This window comes from Balaenoptera acutorostrata, chromosome 11 (assembly GCF_949987535.1).
Source record: "Balaenoptera acutorostrata chromosome 11, mBalAcu1.1, whole genome shotgun sequence".
NCBI classification, from domain to species: domain Eukaryota; kingdom Metazoa; phylum Chordata; class Mammalia; order Artiodactyla; family Balaenopteridae; genus Balaenoptera; species Balaenoptera acutorostrata.
In genome coordinates, this window is record NC_080074.1 from 15,183,350 (window position 1) to 15,197,665 (window position 14,316).

The 14,316-nt window shown below is 41.0% G+C and overlaps 1 protein-coding gene and 1 long non-coding RNA gene across 3 annotated transcripts in view; both read left to right on the forward strand.

The window, feature by feature from the left end:
- Nucleotides 1–125: 125 nt before the first annotated feature.
- LOC102997435 (uncharacterized) lies at nt 126–3,080 on the forward strand. 2 transcript variants are annotated; one of them, XR_003623578.2, is made up of 4 exons: nt 126–768; nt 857–978; nt 2,599–2,697; nt 2,804–3,080. It is a non-coding gene; the product is annotated as an uncharacterized LOC102997435 (long non-coding RNA). The 2 variants fall into 2 exon arrangements; XR_449618.3 differs by having other exon boundaries at nt 126–978.
- Nucleotides 3,081–10,488: 7,408 nt separating this feature from the next.
- The window catches only part of BPIFC (BPI fold containing family C), a 49,899-nt gene continuing 46,071 nt past the window's right edge, over nt 10,489–14,316 (forward strand). Inside the window, exons 1-3 of the mRNA XM_007165718.3 lie at nt 10,489–10,574; nt 12,083–12,177; nt 12,955–12,988. Coding sequence (XP_007165780.2) covers nt 12,986–12,988 — 3 coding nt within the window. The 5' untranslated portion in view covers nt 10,489–10,574; nt 12,083–12,177; nt 12,955–12,985. The remainder of the gene's footprint in view (nt 10,575–12,082; nt 12,178–12,954; nt 12,989–14,316) is intronic.

Sequence of the window (14,316 nt, forward strand, 5' to 3'; positions counted from 1 at the left end):
GGGATCGCGGCTCTTCTGCTTGTTGCTGTACCACCTCTTTCCAGTTGCGCCTGGAGAACGTTAACGCTGAAAGGGATGCTACAGGCAAAACTACTCGCCACTCCGCAAGGCCCAGGTGTACCTGGTTCTTACCCATTTCCTCCTTGGCGCCCGGCTCCAGCACCATACGCTCTGAGAAACCTTAGGTTGAGCCCAGGCTCTGGTAGTTTCTCCCGTTACAGCAAAATTAAAACAGCTTGTAGTCAGTGATCTGTGTCGAAGAGTATATTAGTAATCTGTCGCTGCATAACAATCACCCCAAAGCTTAACAGCTTAAGACAACAAACGTCTATTGTCCCACAGATTCTACAGTGCAGGAGTTTGGGCGTGGCTTGGCTGTTTGGTTCTGTCGTGGTCTCTCATGAGATTACAGTCAAGGTGTAGGTCAGGGTTGGAGTATCTCAATCACATGACTGTTGGCGGAAGCCTCGGTTTTTCACTGCATGGACCTCCCCATCGGGCCACTTGGGTGTCCCAGTGACATCCTCACTTCCCGCAAAGCCGGTGATCCCAGGGAGACTAAGGCAGAAGCCACAATGTCTTCAAAGATCTCATCTCAGTAGTCACACACCATCACTTCACTCACATTCTATTGATCACAATCCAAGCCTTCAGTGTGGGAGAATCAACACAAAGGGCTGAGTACCAAGAGACAGGGATCATTGGGGGCCATCTGGGAGTCTGGCTACCACAGAGGGCCTGGCAATAATGATGAGGATGATGACTTAGGTGAGGAAGAAAGTATCATCAAGTTTCATCCTTGTATGATGACCATTTTCCAAATCATAAAAGAGTTGAATAAAGTTTCTCCCAATAGGTGGCAGTGCTTGTCCACATTGACCTTCATTCATTAAATAAGTATGTATTGATCACCTGCGTCGTGCCAGATATTGTCCTAGGTGCTGAGAAGACATGTGCCTACCCGTGCAGAGCTTACAGGTAAGTGAATCAACTCTTGTGTTAGAGCATAAAAAGTATCTTGTTTATGATAGAGATAAGAACAGCCCTGGGGACTGGGGTACGTAGAGAAGGGTTGCTGTGCCAGGAGGGTTCTTGAGTGGCAAAGCAATACGGAATTGAGGAAGGGTGACAGGACCAGGGTGGCTCGATGTGGCCAGAGTGGACACGGTGGCTCAACATGGACAGAGTGGGTAGATCCCAGATAAAGAAGAGCCTCGAGCTAAGCAAAGGATTTGGGACACATTCTAGAATGTATGGGAAGCCACTGATGAGTTTTAAGCAGGGGAGGCTTTATCTATCAGGGTTCTTAGTTCTGAGCAATAGAGGCTGACTCTGACTAAGCAGAAAGAGAGCATATTAAAAGGATACTGGATCGCTCGGGGATTCTGGGGAAGTGACTCCAAGTTAAGCTTCCAGGAGTGCCGCTCAGAAGCACGCTGAAGAACTGGCCTGATGAGGAAACGATCATGACTGGGATTGCTGCTGCCGCCCCACCCAACCCTGGAGGAAGCTGCTGTCACCGCTGCCAGGAACCGCTGAGGAATGGCTGCCACCTTCAAATGCCACATGTTTTTATACCAGCAAAATGCCAAGCTTCCAAAAAAGCCTGTTTCCTTACCTTGCTCACTTCTAAATCAAAGGCTCATGGGCTGCATCTGATTGAGGGAAGAAACTGAGACCTGGCTGCAAAGGAGGCTGGAATTTAGGGTCTGAACTCTTTCCTGGAGGAAGTGAGACTTACAATAGTCGGATTTCCCCAAATGTAGGAAGGCTGTTCAAAAGATGAAAGGAGGCCATGAGTCTGACAGGTGTATAGCACAAGGGGCATGGGTCAGATCTGAAGTGTGAATCTATCACTGGTAGAATATGGGAGATGTATTAGGTCAGGATTTCTCAACCTCAGCACTGTTGACGTTTGGGCCTCACAAGTCTTTGCTGTGGAGAACTGTTCTGTGCCTTGTAGGATATTTAGCGCCATCCCCGATGTCTATCAGCAAAATGCCAGTATAGCCACACCCCTTCAGTTGTGAGAACCAAAGATGTCTCCAGACTTTGCCAAGTATCCCCTAGGAGGAGAATTGCCTTGAAAACCATTAGATTAGAGACCAGCCCAGTTAGGAGGCTCTTTTGGTAACTGAGAGAAGAAGGCACTGGTGGCATGACAGTGGGAATGGAGACAATGGGATGGGCAGGGAAGATATTTCAGAGACAGAAATCACAGAACCTGGAAAATGGCTATATTTGGAGGCTGTGTCAGCATATAGCTTTAGCTACTCGAACAGAGATCTGAAATAACAGTGACCTAAGCAAGATATAAGTTTATTTCTCTCTGAAATAATATTCTTGGAGGAAGTAGTGCAAGGCTAATATGGTGTCCATCTTTAGAGACCATCTACCACAGTCTACCTCTTACTACTACATAAACCTGTAAAAATGAAATAGTAAAAAATAATATTATCAGGCAAGTATTCTGTAAAGATTCAGTGAGATAATACCTTTTGGTTTTTGTTCTAAATTACTAAGCCTGTGGTAATTTGTTAGGACAACAATAGAAAACTAATCCACCTGGGATCTTTATCTCAATCCTTTGCCCAATAGAGTGTAACCACTGGGATGGAGGAAGTAATCCAACCACAGGAGTGAAGGAGGGTCCTGGAAGAGAACCAGAGCATCTCCAAGGCACAGCCAAGAGTTAAGGTACTCTGGAGGACAGTCCTTCAAAACCTCAGAGGTCCATGAGAATGTTATATACCCCTTCTCTCAGCTGTCTCCTTCCATGAGAATTTGTTTTTCTCTTTTGCAGGATGTCACCTTAATGTCTGCAAGCAACAGGCACTGCAACTTTCAGAGAGTTCAGAAATTTATATATATATTTTTTTAATGGACCATTTCATAGAATATTACAAAGGGGTGATGTCACTCTTCCTTGGGAATCCATTCATTGGTTCTCTGTAGGCTTTTTTTTTTAATTGAAGTATAATTGATTTACAGTGTTGTGCCATCTCTGCTGCACAGCAAAGCGACTGAGTTATACACATATATACATTCTTTTTTTATATTCTAGGGTTTTTTTAAATAAATGTTTTACTTTAGAACAGTTTTAGACTTACAGAATTATTGTGAAGACTTATATACCACACACCCAATTTTCCCTATTATTAACATCTTAGATTAGTATAACACATTTGTCACTATCAATGGATTAATATAGATAACTTTATTAACTGAAATTCATACTTTATTGAGATTTTCTCGGGTTTTCCCTAGCGTCCTCTTTCTGTTCCAGGATCCCATCCAGGATGTCACATTACATTTAGTAGTCATGTGTCCTAGGCTCCTCTTGGTTGTGACTTAGTTTCTTAGACTTTCCTTGTTTTTTATGACCTTGACAGTTTTGAGGAGTACTGGTCAGGTATTTTATATAGTGTTCCTCAATTGCGATTTGTCTGATGTTTTCTCATGAAAATATCACGACTGAGGTAGTGTGCTTCTGGGAAGAAGACCACTGAGTAAAGCGCCGTTGTCATCACATCATACCGATAGTGCATGCTCTCAAGGTGACTCCTCACATTTGATGTTAACCCAGATCACTTGGCATCTCCCCTGTAAAGTTACTCCTTTTTTCTCCTTTTTATGTTGTACCCTTTAGATTAAAATCATTATGTGCAGCCCACACTTAAAGAGTAGGAGTTATACCCTACCTCTTTAGGGGCTGAGTATCTATATAAATTAATTTCCACACAGATTTGTCTATTCTCTATTTATACAGTCATTTATTTATATCAGTTTAGACTTAATTTATTTTATACTTTGGCTTATAGTCCAACACTACTCCATTTATTTTGTTGCCAGATTGTTCTAGCTTTGGCCATTGGGAGATCTTTCAGTTGGCTATTTGACATCATTGAGGATTTTTTTTCATTTGTTTTGTTCCGTTTTTGAGCATTTTCTTCCTGGCACTATAAGATGCTCCAGGATCATTTTGTGTATATCCTGTGCCAAACCCAGAACCAGCCATTTTCCCAAGGAACCCTAGTTCCTTTTTATTGGAAAATGGTATTAGAAGCCAAGATCTGGGGCCAGGTATGTCCATTGCTATTGGGGTGGTGTTGCTTCTAGCCCGTCTCAACTGACAGAGCAAGGAGATACATACCGGTGTATACTGTTTCTATACGTAACTGTCCATGTCTGTATTAAGCTAAGCGTGAGTTCATTCTGATGTTTTCAACTCTAATCCATTACCACATGGATCAGTTCTGGCCTCCTCCCTTGCTCACCTGTAACCTCTGGCCTCCACCATCTACCATCTATTTACTTAATTGTTCAATTCCAGTGGACAGGTATAGTGGTTTCAGAATTGTGAACCCATACCCCTGTGGGAAACGACATTATTAAGTAGGGTACAGTGCTTAAACAACAGTTCCTGTTGCCTTTAGTCTTACAGACTCCATTCACTCCTGAAGTTACATAGGTCAGTACCTTATTCCCCCACCCCCTTCAGCAAGGTTGTTTTGCACATTTGTACTACATTTAGACTCTTTTGTCACATTCTGCATACCATCCTGGATCCCTCAATCTCCTAAGTGATTTTTTCAACACATACATTTTTTACATATATTAAGGTTTACTCTTTGATCTGTAACGTTCTATGGGTTTCAACAAATGCTTAATGTCTTGTTTCACCATTATGATATCAGACAGAATACTTTCAGCAACCTAAAAAACCCTTTGTGCTTCAACCTCCTCGACCACCACCAACCCCTGGAAATCACTGACCTCTTTACCATCTCTTGAGTTTTGCTTTTTCCAGAATATCATATAATTGGAATCAGTTATGTATGTAGTATTTTATGGCTTCATGACATGCTTCTTTCACTTAGCAATATGCATGTAAAATTAATCCATGTCTTTTTGTGGCTTCATAGCTCATTTCTTTTTAATGCCAGATAGCATTCCACTGTATGGATGTACCACAGTTTATTCATTCACCTATTGAAGGACATCTTGGTTGCTTCCATTTGGGGGCAATTATGTATAAAGCTGCTAGAAACATTTGTGTTTGTGCAGGTTTTTATGTGGACCTAAGTTTTCATAATAAACACCTAGGAATACTACTGCTATGTCATATGGTAAGACTAGGTTTAGTTTTGTAAGAAAGTACCAAACTTTTCCAAAGTGGAAAACATTTTTCATTCCCATCAGCAATGAATGAGAGCTCCTACTGCTTTGTATCCTCACCATCAGTTTGTATTGTCAGTTTTTTTTAAAAAAAATTTAGCCATTCTAAGAGGTGTATAGTTGCATGTCATTGTTTTAATTTGCAATTTCTAATGGCAATGCCAAGCATCTTTTCATATGCTTATATGCCATCTATATATCTTCTCTGGTGAGGTATCTGTTCAGATCTTCTGCCCACTTTTAATTAGGCTGTTTGTTTTCTTATTGTTGAGTTTCCGTTAGTTTTCCAAATGTAAATCAAATTTCGGTGCATGACAAAAACCCTTTATAATCTCGCTAGAAACCTCTTTCTTCAATCTGCCCAATGATCCCTGAAGACTACTCGCACTGCACTACTCCAAAAAGCCCCTCCCCCTCCCCTTTATATCCTCTTGCACCAAGTCAGTTTGCCTCTGTGCTTTTACACATGCTTATCCTTCTACCTGGAAACCTTTCCTACCCTTCTTTAAGCAGAGTGTGTTGCTCCTTCCTTTTGCTCTGAGAGCACTTGGAACATCCTTTTCAATGTTAACCATCCCATCATAGTGCAATTATTTGTGCACCAGCCTTTCTCCAATCCTAGGTTACGAGTTTCTCAAGGGGAAAAGGCAGGTCTTATCCATCTTCAACAACACTCAACCCCCAGCTCCAATGTGAGGGCTGGTTAAGCAAGATTCAGAATGACATAAAGACACCCATGCTTATCTCTGAGTTCTTCATGTATCTGTTTGGAAAAGTAAGATCCTCATTCTGTCTCTACCAGAGAAAGTCAGGTTGGCCTTAGTTTCGGTGTTTTCTTACAAATCCAATCCATTTTCTTGAATCTTGAGCTTTAATCTACATACCAATAGTTCTCGCCCTTTAGGGTGTCTCAGAATTACCTGGAGGGCTTTTTAAAACACGGATTGCTGAATCCCACCTCCAGAGTTTCTAATTTAGCAAGTCTGGACAGGAGCTTGAGAATTTGCCTTTCTAATGATTTCCAGGTGATGCTACTATGAAACCACACTTTGGGAACCACTGGTTTATACCACGTGTTCTTGCTGTGGTTGTTCTAGGTTTTTCTAACACTTAGAAAAAACTTTTGAAGTAGCTGTGCTTGGTGAGAAATTGAAATGGGCTTTTAAAAATGTTGTGAGTTGAAATTAGAACCATACAAGTTAGAAAAAAAAATCTTCAGTAGTTGTTGAAATGATTAAGACTCTATCCATGGACCAAATGAAGATGTCTGGAATGTGTTGAAAGAAAGAAATAAAAATATCCTTGGAAAGCAAACTAAGAGGAGGCACACAGGAGACAGGGACAAAGTGGGTGGGGGACATTAAGGATTTTCACAGTTTGATCTGTAAACTTCAGTATTGTTTGAATCTTTTACCAAGAGAATGTTATTCACATATTTATTGGGTAATTAACAAAAGTATTATTAGGAATACTAGAATCTGATCCTTAGGAGGAGTGACATTTTCTACTGCAAGAGCTAGATAGAATACTTTAATATACTTTATTTTCTCGGTTCTCAATAAAGGCCTATCAAGGGACATTTGGCATAGTCTGGAGACATTTTTGTTACCATTCGGGTAAGAGAGAGTGGTGCTAACATCAGGGTATAGACCAGGGCTGCTGCTAAACATCCTACAATACAGAGGACAGCCCCCTAAATCAAAGAATGATACGACCAAAATGTCAATAGCGCCAAGGTAGGGAAATCCTTGTCTAGTGGAATTGGGCTCACACCAGTGATTCTCAGACATTTCAGAGATGTATCACACTATCTTGTTTGCTTGGTTCCACAATATTTCTCATGTCTCATAAAAGTTATATGAAAGTACATTTAAATTTTGGCATGAATTTAAATTCACTTTGAACTGCAAAAAATAAAAAGTAACTCCCTTTTAAATAACCAACAATAAGTGAAGGTTTAGTGGGTAAGTGGGGTTGTTTATTTTTCAAAACCAGGAGGGAGTCACTGCCATAAACCATTCCAGAGTGTGATTGGTGGGAGAGGCCATGGTCTGAGTCAGTCATCAATGTCCACCCAGAAACATCATCACACAGACATCAGGGGAGTATGGCCTGGAACCGAGCTGGGAAGAGAGGGAGAAATGCTGCCAGGCAATAGGGTGATTCTGCCAGATGTCTCCCTAGCGCTTCCAGAGCGAACTGTAGAATCACTCCTCTCTCTCAAGAGCCACACTAATTCCAGGCAGTTTCTTCTGGTCAGTAATAAACTAGCAATTTCAAACAAACACATATATCTATGTTACTCAGATTCAATTAGCAGCTCAGAAAACCAGATGTGTTGCCTAGCAACAGCATCCTTCTCTCTCCTCACCTTCCACATCCCCTAGACTGTGGGTTGCCCTTTTGTGACCTTCCTAAAAAAGGCAGTTTAGCATAGTGGTTAAGAGCCTCCCAGAAGTAACTTAACCATAAAAGTAATCTTAACCATAGTGGTTCCTAGACTCCCAGAAATGGAACACCTGGGTCCTGAATCCTGGCTCCACAAACTAGCTGTGATGCCTAAACTTAGGCAAAATTACTTAACCTCTCGGTTTCCTTATCTATAAAATGGAGATAATATTATTACCTCGAACAGTCTTGGTGGGGATTTAATGAGTTCAAATACAGATGATGCCCAGAGCATAACAAACACTCAATAAATGTTAGCTCTTATTTTTCTCTACCTCTTATATCCCTCTTCAGGGTTTCCTTTTAACCAGATTTCATCAACACAAAATGTTGGGGGATCGTGAGGGATGGGAACTCACAGTATCTTTTGCCCTAAAACTGCTTTATCTGGCTCATTCCCCCGTATACACAGAATCCCTGTTCCCTCCCACTTTTGTCTCCCACAAAGAATAACAATTTGTTTCCAAGCTCAGAAAAAGTCTTATATTCAGATAGCTTCTTTCTATACAGGAATAGCCCAGACAGTCTAGAAACCAAGAACTAGGATGCTCCGTTCCTGTATCTTGACATCTTTCTTTAATGAAGATTTTAGCTAGTTGATTATAATTTTTCTTTTGGAGTATTAATTAAAGGTGCCCCTTGATCTGCAGAGACTAATGTACTGTCAGCCGTTAATAAGTGAAATAATTAATCTTGCATTCTAGATTGTCATCGTGGGTAGGCGGGATAAGTAGGAGTTCCCAGCAAATCTTTAGTTAAATCTGAAGAACTAAAATAAATAACGCAACTGGATATAGTGCTGCTGGCTTTTGTTGTTTTTAATGACAAATTTGGCAAATTTACCCAAAAACAATTCCTTGAACAGAAAGTAAGGCTTGAGTTGATTTCTAAGGCCCCTTTCAAATAAAATAAAACAGACCGGCTGTAATCTCTTCTTCTATCTTTATTTCTTTTTTTTTTTAATGTTTTATCTTTAGCATTTTTTTTAATGTTTATTTATTTATTTATTTATTTTTGGCTGTGTTGGGTCTTCGTTTCTGTGCGAGGGCTTTCTCTAGTTGCGGCAAGCGGGGGCCACTCTTCATCGCGGTGCGCGGGCCTCTCACTATCGCGGCCTCTCTTGTTGCGGAGCACAGGCTCCAGACGCGCAGGCTCAGTAGTTGTGGCTCACGGGCCTAGTTGCTCCGCGGCATGTGGGATCTTCCCAGACCAGGGCTCGAACCTGTGTGCCCTGCATTAGCAGGCAGACTCTCAACCACTGCGCCACCAGGGAAACCCTATCTTTGTTTCTTAAACTTCAATTATCTGAGCACCTTTTCCCAAAATTATCCCGTGTCCCACATGAGCTGTACTAATTATTTATTTTTCGCCATAAGTCAACCCAAATCTTAAAGTGTATGTAAATTTGTTTGAAAGGAAAAGCTATATAAAGGGAAAACTTTTGTTAATTTCCAAATAGAGGGTAAATGTAAAAAGTAAATATGAAAATTAAACTTTGTACATTTCTTTAAAATAAAAGTTGTTTAAAATATCTTTTAAATTATTAATTGAAAATAATAATGGGGAAATACAAGTAATAATGCATCTAATTTATTGACACTGTAGGAAAAATTTAATATGTGCTAGTTCACTTAGTTTAATTTTTATAATGACTCTTCAAAGTAAATGTGATCCCCACTTTTACAGAAGATTCTCTGAAACCCAAAGGAAAGAAGTAAATTGCCCAAGATCCCAGAGTTGGGGTGGACAGGGCAGGTCCATGTGAGGCCAGAACTCTCAAGGACTGCAGGATGGGGTTCCCCCCGCCATTTTAAATCCTCTCCCCTCTCCTTCATCCAAGCCACCCTTCCCAAGATCTCTCCTGAAATCCTGTGCCAAAAGTCCCAAGATACACAACAATGACGGGTTTTCACCAAGATGTGGTTGGACTTTCAGGCCTTTTGTGCCAAAAAGAAAAATTAATATTTACATCAGAAAAAAATACTGTTATTTTACAATTTTCAGCTTCCTTTTAAGTCGAGCAGATTCTTATGCAGCTGGCTAATGAGTATGAGATGCAAACAGGAGGCTGGGCAAGAGCTATTTCTGACAGAGAAAAGAAAAGGGGGTGGGAGAGAAGTGGGGGAGCAGGGGAGGAAGGTAGAGGTAAGAAGCTGCTCTGGGGAGGAGAGATGAGACGGAGACAGAGAGAGAGAAGAGGGAGAGAAGAGAGGAGAAGGTGATGCTGCCACCCAGGGAAGACTCAGAGGAAAGGACAGAAATATTTAGAGGTACTTTATGAATTTTTTTCCGTGTGCTGTGTCATGTCATTCATCTTCTTCCATGTCTGGTTCTGGGGTGTTTTTTTTCTAATACATTAAAAATAATCACAATACAACATCAAGTGTTCATCTGTGTAGCACCTGAAATTATCCCGCACCCCTCCTGTAGCACAAGCACCATGGGAAACTGCCTCAGATGATCTCACCACTTCTGTGGCTTTTATTCTACCTCTAGCATGATGACTTGGAAATTCATATTTCCAGACAACCTCTCCCGGGAACTCCAACTACCCAACTGACGTAGCCATTTAGATGTCTAATATCGTTATTTCTGCTCTTGCTACATTACAGACACACTGGCCCACCTTTGCTGTTCCCTCCACCCTATTCCCTTCAGAGCTTTGCCTGCCTGGCTTCTAATGGTCAGATCTCAGCTCAGATATACCTCCTCAGAGAAGCCTTCCTGGACCATCCTAACAGAAGAAGCACTTCTCCCCCAGTTACATCACCCTACCAATTACAAGACCACCCCATCAACTACATTCCCTTATTTCCTTCATAGCATGTGACAATCTACACATTTTGGTTTGTCTTGTTGTTTGTTTATTTTATATCTCCATCTGCTAGAAGATAAACTCCATGTGGATATAAATTCTGTCTTTTTTACCGAAGAGGAACTTGTACTTAGTAGGTGCCCAATATTTGTGGATTTAATGAATGAATTAATCTATGATGACTGAGATGACTGACAATAAATGATTCTATGAGGAGAGTGTCTTCAGGCTCCTATCACCATTGATATGGCCACATACTAATGAATAAAGATTTTATAGCACTTTACAGTTTAAAAGCACATTCTCCTAGGTTATTGCTGTGGTCTGAATGTTTGTGTCCCTTCAAAATTCATATGCTAAAATCTTAACCCCAAAAGGTGATGGTATTAGTAGGTGGGGTTTGGGGGATTAATGCCTTGTAAAAGAGGCCCCAGAGAGATCCCTAGCTCCTTTCACTATGTGAGGACACAGCCAGTGGATCTGGCTATGAATCAGGACGAGGGTCCTAACCAAGATGTGACCATGCTGGCTCCTTGATCTTGGACTTCCCAGCTTCCAGAACAGTGAGCAATAAATCTGTTGTTTATAAGCTATGTCGTCTTAGCTTATACATTTAGCTTAGTTTAGACTGGCCTGTGATAGTTTGATAGCAGCCCAAACAGACTAAGACAGTTATCTGTATCTTTTTTCCTCCAGCACCTATCAAGGTAGATACTAATTTTATCCCCACTTTACCCTTAAGAAAACTGAGGTTAAACAGGTACATATAACTGGAGGTACACTAGATGAGAAACCTGAAAAGCTGTCTGAAGTATGGACAATGCCAAGCAAACATGCCTGTTGTTCTTCCTAGTTTTCCCGAACTCTCCTGGTTTTAGTACCGAAAATCCTACATCCTGGGAAAACCAGGATGTTGATCACTCTATCTTAAATTGTAAACTTAAGACCTTAGATACTTCATGTAATCAGATCCCTGGCCATCTAAAGTTCAATGACTAAAACATGGGGGATGGGAGTGGGGATGACGTTTAGAGACTAAAGACATCAAGTTCCATAATAGTTGATGAACCCACCTAAACTGATTTCAAAGGAATTCTGGGAGAGGAAGTCATTAATAACCTGAAAAGGAGCAGACACTTAGAGATGCCATCTGTGGCCCTACCCTGAAAGATAAAGATGGTAACTAGGTTGGCGTGGCTATCAAGCCTCATGTTTTCAGAATGAATCTGATCCACCAAAAGTCCAAAAGGTATTTTGGGCAGTAGCGGCACCACCAACTGCAGGCACCCTGACCAAGGGAAACCAGCTTCCTATCCCAGAAAGGAAAGTTCTTCCTTTTCCAATTCAATACAATTTAACACCTTTTTCAATACATTGGAATTCTTAAGCATTCTGGTGAAGTAGCCATAAAAATTTCACAAGTTGTGTGTGTGTGTGTGTGTGTGTGTGTGTGTGTGTGTGTGTGTGTTAGGGAGATAATTATTGCATAGGTGGCATTGTTTTCTCATCTAGGTAGAGACTGAAGTGTTCATTCAAGTTATTGGGTAATTGAAGTGAAGCAATTATGTATCATATTTTGAAAGAGGCTTTTTAAAAAATCCACCCCTAGATGATTTAGACGTAATTATCTTGTCTTTGCAGCAGCTGAGTTCAAGCCTCAAGTGGAAAGCACATCGACTTCAAAGGCAGAGGGAATCAAAGGTGCTCCCCGGCTTTGGATACTTCCTCTGCTTGAGGTAAGAATCATGAACAAACTTCAGGTCTCTGCCAGTGCACTGTCTCCCAACGGGAATTACCCTGTTGCTGGAGATGACCCAGATCTGGTAGGACACCTTAAACAGGCCCCTGTCACGTATTCTGAATTATTTTTGTCTGCCTGGGTTTTTCTGTTTTATTTCTTTTTTATGTCACTCACACAGAAGACTAACAGCTCTAAGAAAGAAACAAGAGTTGGTTTGGACTACATGTTTAGTTTTGCATCCTTCAGCAGTGTTAAAAGTGTTGCTCAATAGTCTGGACTTATTTTTGCCTCCATTCCAGTGGGGCACCCAGCACAGAAAATTCGCACTTGTCTCTAACTGGTGTGGTTCAGATTAAGGAACTGCTGTGATCTCTGTGCTTTGGGACCAGGTCTTAAACCATATCAGGGACCTAGATCCTGCCAAGCAAAGGACCTTCCCATCTGCCTGAATTGTTTAACTTGTTTGTGTTAAGTATAGAGTTTGGGGGATGAGGGAAGACTTGGTGTAAATTTTCAAGGCCTTTGTCATTAGAGATCTTGGTATAACATCAGATGTGTGTGCTGAATCCCTTGAAATATGCTCCAGTTCTGCCCGTATTCCATACCTGTTGATATAGACTTTTTACCAATGCTCTTATTTGTCTTAACTGTTAGGTTGGAATATTCTTATAGACTAGGCTTCTTTAAACCAATTGAATTTAATTTCTCGAACTTTGCCTCTATTTTAAAGGCTACATTGCATTCATTCATCACTCCTTTTTAATTTTTCCAGAGTCTGTCAAAGCTCTCCTTCATGAGTGGTAATGGTAAGTTGATCTGTCTCAGGAATTTTCTAAGTTGTACTTGAGTGTTCTTATTTCCGGTCATCAGAATGGCTCAAGTAAGAGCCAACTACTTTAGAAGTGTTATTCTGTCTGGACATTGGTATGGCAATGCAGTGACTTCTGAGGTTTCGAATACTGGAAAGAAGCAATTCCTCAGAAGCAACGAAATAGGTAACTTGCTGGCAGGCTTTTTTGTTTTTTTTTTTGTTTTTTTTTTAAATTTTATAGCTACTTTATTTATTTATTTATTTATTTATTTTTTATTTTTGGCTGTGTTGGGTCTTCAGTTCGTGCGAGGGCTTTCTCTGGTTACGGCAAGTGGGGGCCACTCTTCATCGCGGTGCGCGGGCCTTTCACTATCGCGGCCCCTCCCGTTGCGGGGCACAGGCTCCAGACACGCAGGCTCAGTAGTTGTGGCTCACGGGCCCAGCTGCTCCGTGGCATGTGGGATCTTCCCAGACCAGGGCTCGAACCCGTGTCCCCTGCATTAGCAGGCAGATTCTCAACCACTGCGCCACCAGGGAAGCCCAACTGGCAGGTTTTTAAATCATCTTGGATTCCTTCTTTTCACAGGCAACTTACCCTGCCCTTACTTGTCTGCCAAATTACCTAACCTTTTAGGAGTCATCTCCTGGCTTGACAAGTTTCTATTCCTCCCCTGCCCATAAATTATCATCCTACCCAAACAATTCAACTGAAAGTAACATACAATCTGTCCCTTTAGAGCCCAGTAATTTTATTCACTCTTAAAATTTCTAGAGGAAAAATATGTGTTTTCTATGTGCAGTTTTGAGTTCCTGGATCTCCATCAAATCAGACCACTTCAGAAACTTCCTTTAACCAAGAAGTGAAAACAGGTTTTTCGCTGCTGGAAGGGAATTTAAAACTCCATTCGTACCCAAGAAAATACAAAGGGATTTTCACTTTGATGCTTGAAATTTTCCAGATGCTTAATGAATTTTTCCACATATAAGATGGCATCAAGCAACTCCTATTTAAAATTCCCGGATTAAAATGAAAAATCTAGCAATATCAAGTCATTAAGTGAAAGAAAACCATAAACACTAGAATTAGGAGCCAGAAGAACAGGTTTGATTCCCAAGAGTCTGACTTACTATGTGATCTTGGACAGGTCATTTGGATTCTCTAAGCTTCTGTGTCCACATGTCTAAAATGGGGGGAGGATGATAGTATTGTCGTGAGTTTTGTGAATGGTGAAGAAATACAAACTTATTATTTTAATTGTTCTTCCATTCACAAATAATACCTCTGCTTTGGTTTATTGTGCTTTTTCACTGTAGAAATGGAGA